Source organism: Salmo salar, unplaced genomic scaffold, assembly GCF_905237065.1.
Source record: "Salmo salar unplaced genomic scaffold, Ssal_v3.1, whole genome shotgun sequence".
In the NCBI taxonomy this organism is placed as follows: Eukaryota; Metazoa; Chordata; class Actinopteri; order Salmoniformes; family Salmonidae; genus Salmo; species Salmo salar.
The window spans coordinates 145,001-162,500 of NW_025548188.1; the positions used below are offsets into that span (position 1 = coordinate 145,001).

The 17,500-nt window shown below is 47.0% G+C and overlaps 1 protein-coding gene across 6 annotated transcripts in view; it reads right to left on the reverse strand.

Annotated features, from left to right (window-relative positions):
• The window catches only part of ptpro (protein tyrosine phosphatase receptor type O), a 143,517-nt gene that overhangs the window by 30,273 nt on the left and 95,744 nt on the right, over nt 1-17,500 (reverse strand). For 5 of the 6 annotated variants that reach the window (XM_045712040.1, XM_045712039.1, XM_045712041.1 and 2 more), the window contains 4 exons: nt 13,218-13,354; nt 9,307-9,445; nt 6,068-6,182; nt 3,663-3,731 (listed from right to left, as the gene is read on the reverse strand). In XM_045712040.1, the coding sequence (XP_045567996.1) occupies nt 3,663-3,731; nt 6,068-6,182; nt 9,307-9,445; nt 13,218-13,354 (460 nt within the window). Of the gene's footprint in view, nt 1-3,662; nt 3,732-6,067; nt 6,183-9,306; nt 9,446-13,217; nt 13,355-13,480; nt 13,502-17,500 lie in introns of those variants that run through there. The other variant, XM_045712044.1, reaches the window with a different exon arrangement.

Genomic DNA, 17,500 nt, shown 5'->3' on the forward strand with positions numbered 1-17,500 from the left:
CAATTGTTGAAGGGTTTTGTCCATAGTTGAAATGTTTCATTAAATAGTAAACGTGTATAGGAGATAAAAACTCCAACCCAAATCATTTCTTCCCATTGCACCCTACAGAGGAAGCAACGCTGGCCTCTCCCTTTGTTACTCTGAGATCAGATTTACTACACTGTCATCAAAAATATATTTCGACTAACTCTAGCCAGTGTTAAACAGAGTTGTAGCCTCTCTCTCTCTCTCCCTGGTCTGACAGTTGGATTAAAGGTTATTCCTACTAACTCTAGCCAGTGTTAAACAGAGTTGTAGCCTCTCTCTCTCTCTCTCTCCCTGATCTGACTAGTAAAGGTTATTCCTACTAACTCTAGCCAGTGTTAAACAGAGTTGTCGCCTCTCTCTCTCTCTCTCCCTGATCTGACTAGTAAAGGTTATTCCTACTAACTCTAGCCAGTGTTAAACAGAGTTGTAGCCTCTCTCTCTCCCTCCCTGGTCTGACAGTTGGATTAAAGGTTATTCCTACTAACTCTAGCCAGTGTTAAACAGAGTTGTAGCCTCTCTCTCTCTCCCTGGTCTGACAGTTGGATTAAAGGTTATTCTTACTAACTCTAGCCAGTGTTAAACAGAGTTGTAGCCTCTCTCTCTCCCTCCCTGGTCTGACAGTTGGATTAAAGGTTATTCCTACTAACTCTAGCCAGTGTTAAACAGAGTTGTAGCCTCTCTCTCTCTCCCTGGTCTGACAGTTGGATTAAAGGTTATTCCTACTAACTCTAGCCAGTGTTAAACAGAGTTGTAGCCTCTCTCTCTCTCCCTGGTCTGACAGTTGGATTAAAGGTTATTCTTACTAACTCTAGCCAGTGTTAAACAGAGTTGTAGCCTCTCTCTCTCTCCCTGGTCTGACTAGTAAAGGTTATTCCTACTAACTCTAGCCAGTGTTAAACAGAGTTGTAGCCTCTCTCTCCCTCCCTGGTCTGATAGTTGGATTAAAGGTTATTCCTACTAACTCTAGCCAGTGTTAAACAGAGTTGTAGCCTCTCTCTCTCTCCCTGGTCTGACAGTTGGATTAAAGGTTATTCCTACTAACTCTAGCCAGTGTTAAACAGAGTTGTAGCCTCTCTCTCTCTCTCCCTGGTCTGACTAGTAAAGGTTATTCCTACTAACTCTAGCCAGTGTTAAACAGAGTTGTCGCCTCTCTCTCTCTCTCTCTCTCTCCCTGATCTGACTAGTAAAGGTTATTCCTACTAACTCTAGCCAGTGTTAAACAGAGTTGTAGCCTCTCTCTCTCTCTCTCTCTCTCCCTGGTCTGACTAGTAAAGGTTATTCCTACTAACTCTAGCCAGTGTTAAACAGAGTTGTAGCCTCTCTCTCTCTCCCTGGTCTGATAGTTGGATTAAAGGTTATTCCTACTAACTCTAGCCAGTGTTAAACAGAGTTGTAGCCTCTCTCTCTCTCTCCCTGGTCTGACTAGTAAAGGTTATTCCTACTAACTCTAGCCAGTGTTAAACAGAGTTGTAGCCTCTCTCTCCCTCCCTGGTCTGATAGTTGGATTAAAGGTTATTCCTACTAACTCTAGCCAGTGTTAAACAGAGTTGTAGCCTCTCTCTCTCTCTCCCTGGTCTGACTAGTAAAGGTTATTCCAACTAACTCTAGCCAGTGTTAAACAGAGTTGTCGCCTCTCTCTCTCTCTCTCTCTCCCTGATCTGACTAGTAAAGGTTATTCCTACTAACTCTAGCCAGTGTTAAACAGAGTTGTAGCCTCTCTCTCTCTCTCTCCCTGGTCTGATAGTTGGATTAAAGGTTATTCCTACTAACTCTAGCCAGTGTTAAACAGAGTTGTAGCCTCTCTCTCTCTCTCTCTTCCTGGTCTGACAGTTGGATTAAAGGTTATTCCTACTAACTCTAGCCAGTGTTAAACAGAGTTGTAGCCCCTCTCTCTCTCTTCCTGGTCTGACAGTTGGATTAAAGGTTATTCCTACTAACTCTAGCCAGTGTTAAACAGAGTTGTAGCCTCTCTCTCTCTTCCTGGTCTGACAGTTGGATTAGAGGTTATTCCTACTAACTCTAGCCAGTGTTAAACAGAGTTGAAGCCTCTCTCTCTCTCTCTCTCTCCCTGGTCTGATAGTTGGATTAAAGGTTATTCCTACTAACTCTAGCCAGTGTTAAACAGAGTTGTAGCCTCTCTCTCTCTCCCTGGTCTGACTAGTAAAGGTTATTCCTACTAACTCTAGCCAGTGTTAAACAGAGTTGAAGCCTCTCTCTCTCTCTCTCCCTGGTCTGACTAGTAAAGGTTATTCCTACTAACTCTAGCCAGTGTTAAACAGAGTTGTAGCCTCTCTCTCTCTCTTCCTGGTCTGACTAGTAAAGGTTATTCCTACTAACTCTAGCCAGTGTTAAACAGAGTTGAAGCCTCTCTCTCTCTCTTCCTGGTCTGACTAGTAAAGGTTATTCCTACTAACTCTAGCCAGTGTTAAACAGAGTTGAAGCCTCTCTCTCTCTCTTCCTGGTCTGACAGTTGGATTAAAGGTTATTCCTACTAACTCTAGCCAGTGTTAAACAGAGTTGTAGCCTCTCTCTCTCTCTCCCTGGTCTGACTAGTAAAGGTTATTCCAACTAACTCTAGCCAGTGTTAAACAGAGTTGTCGCCTCTCTCTCTCTCTCTCTCCCTGATCTGACTAGTAAAGGTTATTCCTACTAACTCTAGTCAGTGTTAAACAGAGTTGTAGCCTCTCTCTCTCTCTCTCTCCCTGATCTGACTAGTAAAGGTTATTCCTAGTAACTCTAGCCAGTGTTAAACAGAGTTGAAGCCTCTCTCTCTCTCTTCCTGGTCTGACTAGTAAAGGTTATTCCTACTAACTCTAGCCAGTGTTAAACAGAGTTGAAGCCTCTCTCTCTCTCTCTCCCTGGTCTGATAGTTGGATTAAAGGTTATTCCTACTAACTCTAGCCAGTGTTAAACAGAGTTGTAGCCTCTCTCTCTCTCCCTGGTCTGACTAGTAAAGGTTATTCCTACTAACTCTAGCCAGTGTTAAACAGAGTTGAAGCCTCTCTCTCTCTCTCTCTCCCTGGTCTGACTAGTAAAGGTTATTCCTACTAACTCTAGCCAGTGTTAAACAGAGTTGAAGCCTCTCTCTCTCTCTCTCTCTCCCTGGTCTGATAGTTGGATTAAAGGTTATTCCTACTAACTCTAGCCAGTGTTAAACAGAGTTGAAGCCTCTCTCTCTCTCTCTCTCCCTGGTCTGACTAGTAAAGGTTATTCCTACTAACTCTAGCCAGTGTTAAACAGAGTTGAAGCCTCTCTCTCTCTCTCTCTCCCTGGTCTGATAGTTGGATTAAAGGTTATTCCTACTAACTCTAGCCAGTGTTAAACAGAGTTGTAGCCTCTCTCTCTCTCTCTCCCTGGTCTGATAGTTGGATTAAAGGTTATTCCTACTAACTCTAGCCAGTGTTAAACAGAGTTGAAGCCTCTCTCTCTCTTCCTGGTCTGACAGTTGGATTAAAGGTTATTCCTACTAACTCTAGCCAGTGTTAAACAGAGTTGAAGCCTCTCTCTCTCTCTCCCTGGTCTGACAGTTGGATTAGATGAATGGATTTGAACATTCAGATAGTCTGGTTGACTGAGGACAGCAGACTTGCTGTTTTGGGTTTCTGGTTTCAGGGTAGAGACGTGGTAATTCCTACCAGTTGTAGGGCAGTTTGCCGTCCCTCTCAAACGAAGCAAAATTGACAAAGGTTTCTGCTCCGCACTCCCTGGAGGAAAGACAGCAGTTAGCTACAAACACAAAAATAACTCCGGACTTACTGTATTACACACACGATGACTAAAACAATACAAAGAGGAAGTGAAACGTTTTGATGACTAAAATAATAAAGAGGAATTGAAAATGCTTTAAACCAAAATATTTGTATTCTATCTATTGCAAGGCTCTGATCTACACTGGACAGATCTACGCTGGACAGATCTACGCTGGACAGATCTACACTGGACAGATCTACGCTGGACAGATCTAACCTGATCTACACTGGACAGATCTACGCTGGACAGATCTAACCTGATCTACACTGGACAGATCTACACTGGACAGATCTAACCTGATCTACACTGGACAGATCTACACTGGACAGATCTACGCTGGACAGATCTAACCTGATCTACACTGGACAGATCTACACTGGACAGATCTACACTGGACAGATCTACGCTGGACAGATCTAACCTGATCTACACTGGACAGATCTACACTGGACAGATCTAACCTGATCTACACTGGACAGATCTACACTGGACAGATCTACGCTGGACAGATCTAACCTGATCTACACTGGACAGATCTACACTGGACAGATCTACGCTGGACAGATCTACACTGGACAGATCTACACTGGACAGATCTACACTAGACAGATCTAACCTGATCTACACTGGACAGATCTACACTGGACAGATCTACGCTGGACAGATCTAACCTGATCTACACTGGACAGATCTACACTGGACAGATCTACACTGGACAGATCTAACCTGATCTACACTGGACAGATCTACACTGGACAGATCTAACCTGATCTACACTGGACAGATCTACACTGGACAGATCTACACTGGACAGATCTAACCTGATCTACACTGGACAGATCTACGCTGGACAGATCTACACTGGACAGATCTACGCTGGACAGATCTAACCTGGGGCTCTGTGGGTAATGACCTGATCTACGCTGGACAGATCTAACCTGATCTACACTGGACAGATCTACACTGGACAGATCTAACCTGATCTACACTGGACAGATCTACACTGGACAGATCTACACTGGACAGATCTAACCTGATCTACACTGGACAGATCTACGCTGGACAGATCTACACTGGACAGATCTACGCTGGACAGATCTAACCTGGGGCTTTGTGGGTAATGACCTGATCTACGCTGGACAGATCTAACCTGATCTACACTGGACAGATCTACACTGGACAGATCTACGCTGGACAGATCTAACCTGGGGCTCTGTGGGTAATGACCTGATCTACACTGGACAGATCTACACTGGACAGATCTAACCTGATCTACACTGGACAGATCTACACTGGACAGATCTAACCTGATCTACACTGGACAGATCTACACTGGACAGATCTAACCTGATCTACACTGGACAGATCTACGCTGGACAGATCTACACTGGACAGATCTACGCTGGACAGATCTAACCTGGGGCTCTGTGGGTAATGACCTGATCTACGCTGGACAGATCTAACCTGATCTACACTGGACAGATCCACACTGGACAGATCTACGCTGGACAGATCTAACCTGGGGCTCTGTGGGTAATGACCTGATCTACACTGGACAGATCTACACTGGACAGATCTAACCTGATCTACACTGGACAGATCTACACTGGACAGATCTAACCTGATCTACACTGGACAGATCTACACTGGACAGATCTAACCTGATCTACACTGGACAGATCTACACTGGACAGATCTAACCTGGGGCTCTGTGGGTAATGACCTGATCTACACTGGACAGATCTACACTGGACAGATCTAACCTGATCTACACTGGACAGATCTACACTGGACAGATCTACACTGGACAGATCTAACCTGGAGCTCTGTGGGTAATGAGGGGGGAGAGAGGAGAACCAGGGGGAGAGAGGAGGAGCCAGGAGGAGAGAGGAGGAGCCAGGAGGAGAGAGGAGGAGCCAGTGGGAGAGAGGAGGAGCCAGGTGGAGAAAGGAGGAGCCAGGGGGAGAGAGGAGGGGCCAGGGAGAGAGAGGAGGAGCCAGTGGGAGAGAGGAGGAGCCAGGGGGAGAGAGAGGAGGAGCCAGTGAGAGAGAGGAGGAGCCAGGGGGAGAGAGGAGGAGCCAGTGGGAGAGAGAGGAGGAGCCAGTGGGAGAGAGAGGAGGAGCCAGTGGGAGAGAGGAGGAGCCAGCGTACTTGTTGTTCAGCTCTATTTTTTCTTAATCTTCAGACAGAAATATATTATGAAATATTATTTGAAAAAACCAGATCTTGTGGAAAGGTTAGCGTCGGGTAACGTATGTCCGTTATGTGGACGGCTCCCTCCTTCTCTCACCTGGCCAGGTGTTTCTGACGCAGCATCAGTAGGAAGACGACCAGCAGGCTGAGAAGGAGGACACTGAGGACCGCTAGAGCAGAGATGGCAGCGACGCTGGGATTCATCTCTCTGGCTGGAACAACAATAACATATTATCACAGAGGACCGCTAGAGCAGAGATGGCAGCGACGCTGGGATTCATCTCTCTGGCTGGAACAACAATAACATATTATCACAGAGGACCGCTAGAGCAGAGATGAATCCCAGCGTCTGGCTGGAAGGAAAACACAGTGCAGATTCAGGATGATACGACAGGAATACACGCAGCCTGCGGACACAGCAATGTGGATCTGAAACTCAGTATTTTGGAGTCACAGTGATTGGATGTGGTACACTACAACCTGCTGACATTGGCCTTCTGGGAAACAGGAACAGTATTTAACCACAGAAGAGAGAGAGAGAGAGAGAGAGAGAGAGAGAGAGAGAGAGAGAGAGAGAGAGAGAGAGAGAGAGAGAGAGAGAGAGAGAGAGAGAGAGAGAGAGAGAGAGAGTGGCAGGAAACCACGAGAAAACAGACTTGTTCTGTGGTGTAAAACTGAAGAACTGTAGATTTTTCCCAGGCTGGCTGTACCTGTAGTAGAGATGTGTATGAAGGCTGGCTGTACCTGTAGTAGAGATGTGTATGAAGGCTGGCTGTACCTGTAGTAGAGATGTGTATGAAGGCTGACTGTACCTGTAGTAGAGATGTGTATGAAGGCTGGCTGTACCTGTAGTAGAGATGTGTATGAAGGCTGACTGTACCTGTAGTAGAGATGTGTATGAAGGCTGACTGTACCTGTAGTAGAGATGTGTATGAAGGCTGACTGTACCTGTAGTAGAGATGTGTATGAAGGCTGGCTGTACCTGTAGTAGAGATGTGTATGAAGGCTGACTGTACCTGTAGTAGAGATGTGTATGAAGGCTGACTGTACCTCTGGTAGAGATGTGTATGAAGGCTGGCTGTACCTGTAGTAGAGATGTGTATGAAGGCTGGCTGTACCTCTGGTAGAGATGTGTATGAAGGCTGACTGTACCTGTAGTAGAGATGTGTATGAAGGCTGACTGTACCTGTAGTAGAGATGTGTATGAAGGCTGGCTGTACCTCTGGTAGAGATGTGTATGAAGGCTGACTGTACCTGTAGTAGAGATGTGTATGAAGGCTGACTGTACCTGTAGTAGAGATGTGTATGAAGGCTGACTGTACCTGTAGTAGAGATGTGTATGAAGGCTGACTGTACCTGTAGTAGAGATGTGTATGAAGGCTGGCTGTACCTGTAGTAGAGATGTGTATGAAGGCTGACTGTACCTGTAGTAGAGATGTGTATGAAGGCTGGCTGTACCTGTAGTAGAGATGGGTATGAAGGCTGACTGTACCTGTAGTAGAGATGTGTATGAAGGCTGGCTGTACCTGTAGTAGAGATGTGTATGAAGGCTGACTGTACCTCTGGTAGAGATGTGTATGAAGGCTGGCTGTACCTGTAGTAGAGATGTGTATGAAGGCTGACTGTACCTGTAGTAGAGATGTGTATGAAGGCTGGCTGTACCTGTAGTAGAGATGTGTATGAAGGCTGACTGTACCTCTGGTAGAGATGTGTATGAAGGCTGACTGTACCTGTAGTAGAGATGTGTATGAAGGCTGACTGTACCTCTGGTAGAGATGTGTATGAAGGCTGACTGTACCTGTAGTAGAGATGTGTATGAAGGCTGACTGTACCTGTAGTAGAGATGTGTATAAAGGCTGACTGACTGTACCTGTAGTAGAGATGTGTATGAAGGCTGGCTGTACCTGTAGTAGAGATGTGTATGAAGGCTGACTGTACCTCTGGTAGAGATGTGTATGAAGGCTGGCTGTACCTGTAGTAGAGATGTGTATGAAGGTGGACTGTTCCTCTGGTAGAGATGTGTATGAAGGCTGACTGTACCTGTAGTAGAGATGTGTATGAAGGCTGACTGTACCTCTGGTAGAGATGTGTATGAAGGCTGACTGTACCTGTAGTAGAGATGTGTATGAAGGCTGACTGTACCTGTAGTAGAGATGGGTATGAAGGCTGACTGTACCTCTGGTAGAGATGTGTATGAAGGCTGGCTGTACCTCTGGTAGAGATGTGTATGAAGGCTGACTGTACCTGTTGTAGAGATGTGTATGAAGGCTGGCTGTACCTGTAGTAGAGATGTGTATGAAGGCTGGCTGTACCTCTGGTAGAGATGTGTATGAAGGCTGACTGTACCTGTAGTAGAGATGTGTATGAAGGCTGGCTGTACCTCTGGTAGAGATGTGTATGAAGGCTGACTGTACCTGTAGTAGAGATGTGTATGAAGGCTGACTGTACCTGTAGTAGAGATGTGTATGAAGGCTGACTGTACCTGTAGTAGAGATGTGTATGAAGGCTGGCTGTACCTGTAGTAGAGATGTGTATGAAGGCTGACTGTACCTGTAGTAGAGAAGTGTATGAAGGCTGACTGTACCTGTAGTAGAGATGTGTATGAAGGCTGGCTGTACCTGTAGTAGAGATGTGTATGAAGGCTGGCTGACTGTACCTGTAGTAGAGATGTGTATGAAGGCTGACTGTACCTGTAGTAGAGATGTGTATGAAGGCTGACTGTACCTGTAGTAGAGATGTGTATGAAGGCTGACTGTACCTGTAGTAGAGAAGTGTATGAAGGCTGACTGTACCTGTAGTAGAGATGTGTATGAAGGCTGGCTGTACCTGTAGTAGAGATGTGTATGAAGGCTGGCTGTACCTGTAGTAGAGATGTGTATGAAGGCTGACTGTACCTCTGGTAGAGATGTGTATGAAGGCTGGCTGTACCTGTAGTAGAGATGTGTATGAAGGCGGACTGTTCCTCTGGTAGAGATGTGTATGAAGGCTGACTGTACCTCTGGTAGAGATGTGTATGAAGGCTGGCTGTACCTGTAGTAGAGATGTGTATGAAGGCTGACTGTACCTGTAGTAGAGATGTGTATGAAGGCTGACTGTACCTGTATTAGAGATGTGTATGAAGGCTGACTGTACCTCTGGTAGAGATGTGTATGAAGGCTGACTGTACCTCTGGTAGAGATGTGTATGAAGGCTGGCTGTACCTGTAGTAGAGATGTGTATGAAGGCTGACTGTACCTGTAGTAGAGATGTGTATGAAGGCTGGCTGTACCTGTAGTAGAGATGTGTATGACGGCTGACTGTACCTGTAGTAGAGATGTGTATGAAGGCTGACTGTACCTGTAGTAGAGATGTGTATGAAGGCTGGCTCGCTGGGCGTACTGTAGCTATAACTGACCACACTGCAGTTATAGGAGGAGGAGGGCAACAAGCTGGACACGGTCACCACATGGGACTGGGCTGTTAGAGGCTCCCGAGCCTGCAGAGAGAACAGAGAGCATACTGCAAGGACACCTCAGCCACGCTCAAGGTCCTTAACGACATCATAACCTGCCATCGATAAAAGACAGTGCTGTGCAGCCGTCTTCATCGACCTGGCCAAGGCTTTCGACTCTGTCAATCACCGCATTCTTATCGGCAGACTCGACAGCCTTGGTTTCTCTAATGACTGCCTCGCCTGGTTCACCGACTACTTCTCTGATAGAGTTCAGTGTGTCAAATCGGAGGGCCTGTTGTCCGGACCTCTGGCAGTCTCTATGGGGGTGCCACAGGGTTCAATTCTCGGTCCGACTCTCTTCTCTGTATATATCAACGATGTCACTCTTGCTGCTGGTGAGTCTCTGATCCACCTCTACGCAGACGACACCATTCTGTATACTTCTGGCCCTTCTTTGGACACTGTGTTAACTAACCTCCAGACGAGCTTCAATGTCATGCAACTCTCCTTCCGTGGCCTCCAACTGCTCTTAAAACGCAGGTAAAACTAAATGCATGCTCTTCAACCGATCACTGCCCGCACCTGCTCGGCCCGTCCAGCATCACTACTCTGGATGGTTCTGACTTAGAATATGTGGACAACTACAAATACCTGGGTGTCTGGTTAGACTGTAAACTCTCCTTCCAGACTCACATTAAGCATCTCCTATCCAAAATTAAATCTAGAATCGGCTTCCTATTTCGCAACAAAGCCTCCTTCACTCACGCTGCGAAACATACCCTCGTAAAACTGACCATCCTACCGATCCTCGACTTCGGCGATGTCATTTACAAAATAGCCTCCAACACTCTACTCAACAAACTGGATGCAGTCTATCACAGTGCCATCCGTTTTGTCACCAAAGCCCCATATACTACCCACCACTGCGACCTGTACGCTCTCGTTGGCTGGCCTTCGCTTCATAATCGTCGCCAAACCCACTGGCTCCAGGTAATCTATAAGTCTTTGCTAGGTAAAGCTCCGCCTTATCTCAGCTCACTGGTCACCATAGCAGCACCCACTCGTAGCACTCGCTCCAGCAGGTATATCTCACTGGTCACCCCCAAAGCCAACACCTCCTTTGGCCGCCTCTCCTTCCAGTTCTCTGCTGCCAATGACTGGAACGAATTGCAAAAATTGCTGAAGTTGGAGACTCATATCTGGAAACATTGTATCAACTATTATCAGTGTATTACAGTACATAGGGAATAGGGTCCCATTACAGACGATAGCAGTGTACTACAGTACATAGGGAATAGGGTACCATTCCAGATGATAGCAGTGTACTACAGTACATAGGGAATAGGGTGCCATTCCAGACGATAGCAGTGTACTACAGTACATAGGGAATAGGGTCCCATTCCAGATCATAGCAGTGTACTACAGTACATAGGGAATAGGGTCCCATTCCAGATGGTAGCAGTGTACTACAGTACATAGGGAATAGGGTACCATTCCAGATCATAGCAGTGTACTACAGTACATAGGGAATAGGGTACCATTCCAGATCATAGCAGTGTACTACAGTACATAGGGAATAGGGTCCCATTCCAGACGATAGCAGTGTACTACAGTACATAGGGAATAGGGTACCATTCCAGATCATAGCAGTGTACTACAGTACATAGGGAATAGGGTCCCATTCCAGACGATAGCAGTGTACTACAGTACATAGGGAATAGGGTACCATTCCAGACGATAGCAGTGTACTACAGTACATAGGGAATAGGGTGCCATTACAGACGATAGCAGTGTACTACAGTACATAGGGAATAGGGTACCATTCCAGATCATAGCAGTGTACTACAGTACATAGGGAATAGGGTACCATTCCAGATCATAGCAGTGTACTACAGTACATAGGGAATAGGGTACCATTCCAGATCATAGCAGTGTATTACAGTACATAGAGAATAGGGTCCCATTCCTGATGATAGCAGTGTACTACAGTACATAAGGAATAGGGTACCATTCCAGATCATAGCAGTGTACTACAGTACATAGAGAATAGGGTCCCATTCCTGATGATAGCAGTGTACTACAGTACATAAGGAATAGGGTACCATTCCAGATCATAGCAGTGTACTACAGTACATAGGGAATAGGGTACCATTCCAGACGATAGCAGTGTACTACAGTACATAGGGAATAGGGTACCATTCCAGACGATAGCAGTGTACTACAGTACATAAGGAATAGGGTACCATTCCAGATCATAGCAGTGTATTACAGTACATAGGGAATAGGGTACCATTCCAGATCATAGCAGTGTACTACAGTACATAGGGAATAGGGTCCCATTCCAGACGATAGCAGTGTACTACAGTACATAGGGAATAGGGTACCATTCCAGACGATAGCAGTGTACTACAGTACATAAGGAATAGGGTACCATTCCAGATCATAGCAGTGTACTACAGTACATAGGGAATAGGGTACCATTCCAGATCATAGCAGTGTACTACAGTACATAGGGAATAGGGTCCCATTCCAGATCATAGCAGTGTACTACAGTACATAGGGAATAGGGTACCATTCCAGATCATAGCAGTGTACTACAGTACATAGGGAATAGGGTACCATTCCAGATCATAGCAGTGTACTACAGTACATAGGGAATAGGGTACCATTCCAGACGATAGCAGTGTACTACAGTACATAGGGAATAGGGTCCCATTCCAGACGATAGCAGTGTACTACAGTACATAGGGAATAGGGTGCCATTCCAGATCATAGCAGTGTACTACAGTACATAGGGAATAGGGTACCATTCCAGACGATAGCAGTGTACTACAGTACATAGGGAATAGGGTGCCATTACAGATCATAGCAGTGTACTACAGTACATAGGGAATAGGGTCCCATTCCAGATCATAGCAGTGTACTACAGTACATAGGGAATAGGGTCCCATTCCAGATCATAGCAGTGTACTACAGTACATAGGGAATAGGGTGCCATTCCAGACGATAGCAGTGTACTACAGTACATAGGGAATAGGGTGCCATTACAGACGATAGCAGTGTACTACAGTACATAGGGAATAGGGTACCATTCCAGATCATAGCAGTGTACTACAGTACATAGGGAATAGGGTACCATTCCAGACGATAGCAGTGTACTACAGTACATAGGGAATAGGGTACCATTCCAGATCATAGCAGTGTACTACAGTACATAAGGAATAGGGTCCCATTCCAGACGATAGCAGTGTACTACAGTACATAGGGAATAGGGTACCATTCCAGACGATAGCAGTGTACTACAGTACATAGGGAATAGGGTGCCATTACAGACGATAGCAGTGTACTACAGTACATAGGGAATAGGGTACCATTCCAGATCATAGCAGTATACTACAGTACATAAGGAATAGGGTACCATTCCAGATCATAGCAGTGTACTACAGTACATAGGGAATAGGGTACCATTCCAGATGGTAGCAGTGTACTACAGTACATAAGGAATAGGGTACCATTCCAGATCATAGCAGTGTACTACAGTACATAGGGAATAGGGTACCATTCCAGATCATAGCAGTGTACTACAGTACATAGGGAATAGGGTCCCATTCCAGATCATAGCAGTGTACTACAGTATATAAGGAATAGGGTCCCATTCCAGATCATAGCAGTGTATTACAGTACATAGGGAATAGGGTCCCATTCCAGATGATAGCAGTGTATTACAGTACATAGGGAATAGGGTCCCATTCCAGATGATAGCAGCGTACTACAGTACATAGGGAATAGGGTCCCATTCCAGAGCATCTCTTACCTTGAGTTCCTTGTTGACGGTGTTGGTGGGTTTACAGAGCACCTGGTAGAAGTCGACCACTCCCACCTCGCTCCAGAGCAGAGTCACCGAGGAGTGGGTGGCGTTCACGGCGTACAGAGACCGCGGAGGGGCAGGCTCTGTCACAAACACAGCAGGAGAAGCGCCTGGGTCAAACTCTGGTCCACAGAGACAGGTAGACTGTAGCTCTGCAGTCTGTTAACCTCTAGTCCACAGAGACAGGTAGACTGTAGCTCTGCAGCCACCTGTTAACCTCTAGTCCACAGAGACAGGTAGACTGTAGCTCTGCAGTCTGTTAACCTCTAGTCCACAGAGACAGGTAGACTGTAGCTCTGCAGCATCTGTTAACCTCTAGTCCACAGAGACAGGTAGACTGTAGCTCTGCAGTCTGTTAACCTCTAGTCCACAGAGACAGGTAGACTGTAGCTCTGCAGTCTGTTAACCTCTAGTCCACAGAGACAGGTAGACTGTAGCTCTGCAGTCTGTTAACCTCTAGTCCACAGAGACAGGTAGACTGTAGCTCTGCAGTCTGTTAACCTCTAGTCCACAGAGACAGGTAGACTGTAGCTCTGCAGTCTGTTAACCTCTAGTCCACAGAGACAGGTAGACTGTAGCTCTGCAGTCTGTTAACCTCTAGTCCACAGAGACAGGTAGACTGTAGCTCTGCAGCCACCTGTTAACCTCTAGTCCACAGAGACAGGTAGACTGTAGCTCTGCAGCCACCTGTTAACCTCTAGTCCACAGAGACAGGTAGACTGTAGCTCTGCAGTCACCTGTTAACCTCTAGTCCACAGAGACAGGTAGACTGTAGCTCTGCAGTCACCTGTTAACCTCTAGTCCACAGAGACAGGTAGACTGTAGCTCTGCAGTCTGTTAACCTCTAGTCCACAGAGACAGGTAGACTGTAGCTCTGCAGTCTGTTAACCTCTAGTCCACAGAGACAGGTAGACTGTAGCTCTGCAGTCTGTTAACCTCTAGTCCACAGAGACAGGTAGACTGTAGCTCTGCAGTCTGTTAACCTCTAGTCCACAGAGACAGGTAGACTGTAGCTCTGCAGTCTGTTAACCTCTAGTCCACAGAGACAGGTAGACTGTAGCTCTGCAGTCTGTTAACCTCTAGTCCACAGAGACAGGTAGACTGTAGCTCTGCAGTCTGTTAACCTCTAGTCCACAGAGACAGGTAGACTGTAGCTCTGCAGTCTGTTAACCTCTAGTCCACAGAGACAGGTAGACTGTAGCCCTGCAGTCACCTGTTAACCTCTAGTCCACAGAGACAGGTAGACTGTAGCTCTGCAGTCTGTTAACCTCTAGTCCACAGAGACAGGTAGACTGTAGCTCTGCAGTCTGTTAACCTCTAGTCCACAGAGACAGGTAGACTGTAGCCCTGCAGTCTGTTAACCTCTAGTCCACAGAGACAGGTAGACTGTAGCTCTGTTAATCTCTAGTCCACAGAGACAGGTAGACTGTAGCCCTGCAGTCTGTTAACCTCTAGTCCACAGAGACAGGTAGACTGTAGCTCTGCAGTCTGTTAACCTCTGGTCCACAGAGACAGGTAGACTGTAGCTCTGCAGTCTGTTAACCTCTAGTCCACAGAGACAGGTAGACTGTAGCTCTGTCCGTCGTCCCCAGACTGTCTCGTCCACAGAGACAGGTAGACTGTAGCTCTGTCCGTCGTCCCCAGACCGTCTCGGTCCACAGAGACAGGTAGACTGTATCTCTGTCCGTCGTCCCCCAGACTGTCTCGTCCACAGAGACAGGTAGACTGTAGCTCTGCAGCCTGTTAACCTCTAGTCCACAGAGACAGGTAGACTGTAGCTCTGCAGCCACCTGTTAACCTCTAGTCCACAGAGACAGGTAGACTGTAGCTCTGCAGTCTGTTAACCTCTAGTCCACAGAGACAGGTAGACTGTAGCTCTGCAGTCTGTTAACCTCTAGTCCACAGAGACAGGTAGACTGTAGCTCTGCAGTCTGTTAACCTCTAGTCCACAGAGACAGGTAGACTGTAGCTCTGCAGTCTGTTAACCTCTAGTCCACAGAGACAGGTAGACTGTAGCTCTGCAGTCTGTTAACCTCTGGTCCACAGAGACAGGTAGACTGTAGCTCTGCAGTCTGTTAACCTCTAGTCCACAGAGACAGGTAGACTGTAGCTCTGTCCGTCGTCCCCAGACTGTCTCGTCCACAGAGACAGGTAGACTGTAGCTCTGTCCGTCGTCCCCCAGACCGTCTCGTCCACAGAGACAGGTAGACTGTATCTCTGTCCGTCGTCCCCCAGACTGTCTCGTCCACAGAGACAGGTAGACTGTAGCTCTGCAGCCTGTTAACCTCTAGTCCACAGAGACAGGTAGACTGTAGCTCTGCAGCCACCTGTTAACCTCTAGTCCACAGAGACAGGTAGACTGTAGCTCTGCAGTCTGTTAACCTCTAGTCCACAGAGACAGGTAGACTGTAGCTCTGCAGTCTGTTAACCTCTAGTCCACAGAGACAGGTAGACTGTAGCTCTGCAGTCTGTTAACCTCTAGTCCACAGAGACAGGTAGACTGTAGCTCTGCAGTCTGTTAACCTCTGGTCCACAGAGACAGGTAGACTGTAGCTCTGCAGTCTGTTAACCTCTGGTCCACAGAGACAGGTAGACTGTAGCTCTGCAGTCTGTTAACCTCTAGTCCACAGAGACAGGTAGACTGTAGCTCTGCAGCCACCTGTTAACCTCTAGTCCACAGAGACAGGTAGACTGTAGCTCTGCAGTCTGTTAACCTCTAGTCCACAGAGACAGGTAGACTGTAGCTCTGCAGCCACCTGTTAACCTCTAGTCCACAGAGACAGGTAGACTGTAGCTCTGCAGTCTGTTAACCTCTAGTCCACAGAGACAGGTAGACTGTAGCTCTGCAGTCTGTTAACCTCTAGTCCACAGAGACAGGTAGACTGTAGCTCTGCAGTCTGTTAACCTCTAGTCCACAGAGACAGGTAGACTGTAGCTCTGTTAACCTCTAGTCCACAGAGACAGGTAGACTGTAGCTCTGCAGCCTGTTAACCTCTAGTCCACAGAGACAGGTAGACTGTAGCTCTGCAGTCACCTGTTAACCTCTAGTCCACAGAGACAGGTAGACTGTAGCTCTGCAGTCACCTGTTAACCTCTGGTCCACAGAGACAGGTAGACTGTAGCTCTGCAGTCTGTTAACCTCTAGTCCACAGAGACAGGTAGAATGTAGCCCTGCAGTCTGTTAACCTCTAGTCCACAGAGACAGGTAGACTGTAGCTCTGCAGTCTGTTAACCTCTAGTCCACAGAGACAGGTAGACTGTAGCTCTGCAGCCACCTGTTAACCTCTAGTCCACAGAGACAGGTAGACTGTAGCTCTGCAGTCTGTTAACCTCTGGTCCACAGAGACAGGTAGACTGTAGCTCTGCAGCCACCTGTTAACCTCTAGTCCACAGAGACAGGTAGACTGTAGCTCTGCAGTCTGTTAACCTCTAGTCCACAGAGACAGGTAGACTGTAGCTCTGCAGTCTGTTAACCTCTAGTCCACAGAGACAGGTAGACTGTAGCTCTGCAGTCTGTTAACCTCTAGTCCACAGAGACAGGTAGACTGTAGCTCTGCAGTCACCTGTTAACCTCTGGTCCACAGAGACAGGTAGACTGTAGCTCTGCAGTCTGTTAACCTCTAGTCCACAGAGACAGGTAGACTGTAGCTCTGCAGCCACCTGTTAACCTCTAGTCCACAGAGACAGGTAGACTGTAGCTCTGCAGTCTGTTAACCTCTAGTCCACAGAGACAGGTAGACTGTAGCTCTGCAGTCTGTTAATCTCTGGTCCACAGAGACAGGTAGACTGTAGCTCTGCAGTCTGTTAACCTCTAGTCCACAGAGACAGGTAGACTGTAGCTCTGCAGTCTGTTAACCTCTAGTCCACAGAGACAGGTAGACTGTAGCTCTGCAGCCTGTTAACCTCTAGTCCACAGAGACAGGTAGACTGTAGCTCTGCAGCCACCTGTTAACCTCTAGTCCACAGAGACAGGTAGACTGTAGCTCTGCAGCCACCTGTTAACCTCTAGTCCACAGAGACAGGTAGACTGTAGCTCTGCAGTCACCTGTTAACCTCTAGTCCACAGAGACAGGTAGACTGTAGCTCTGCAGTCTGTTAACCTCTAGTCCACAGAGACAGGTAGACTGTAGCTCTGCAGTCTGTTAACCTCTGGTCCACAGAGACAGGTAGACTGTAGCTCTGTCCGTCGTCCCCAGACTGTCTCGTCCACAGAGACAGGTAGACTGTAG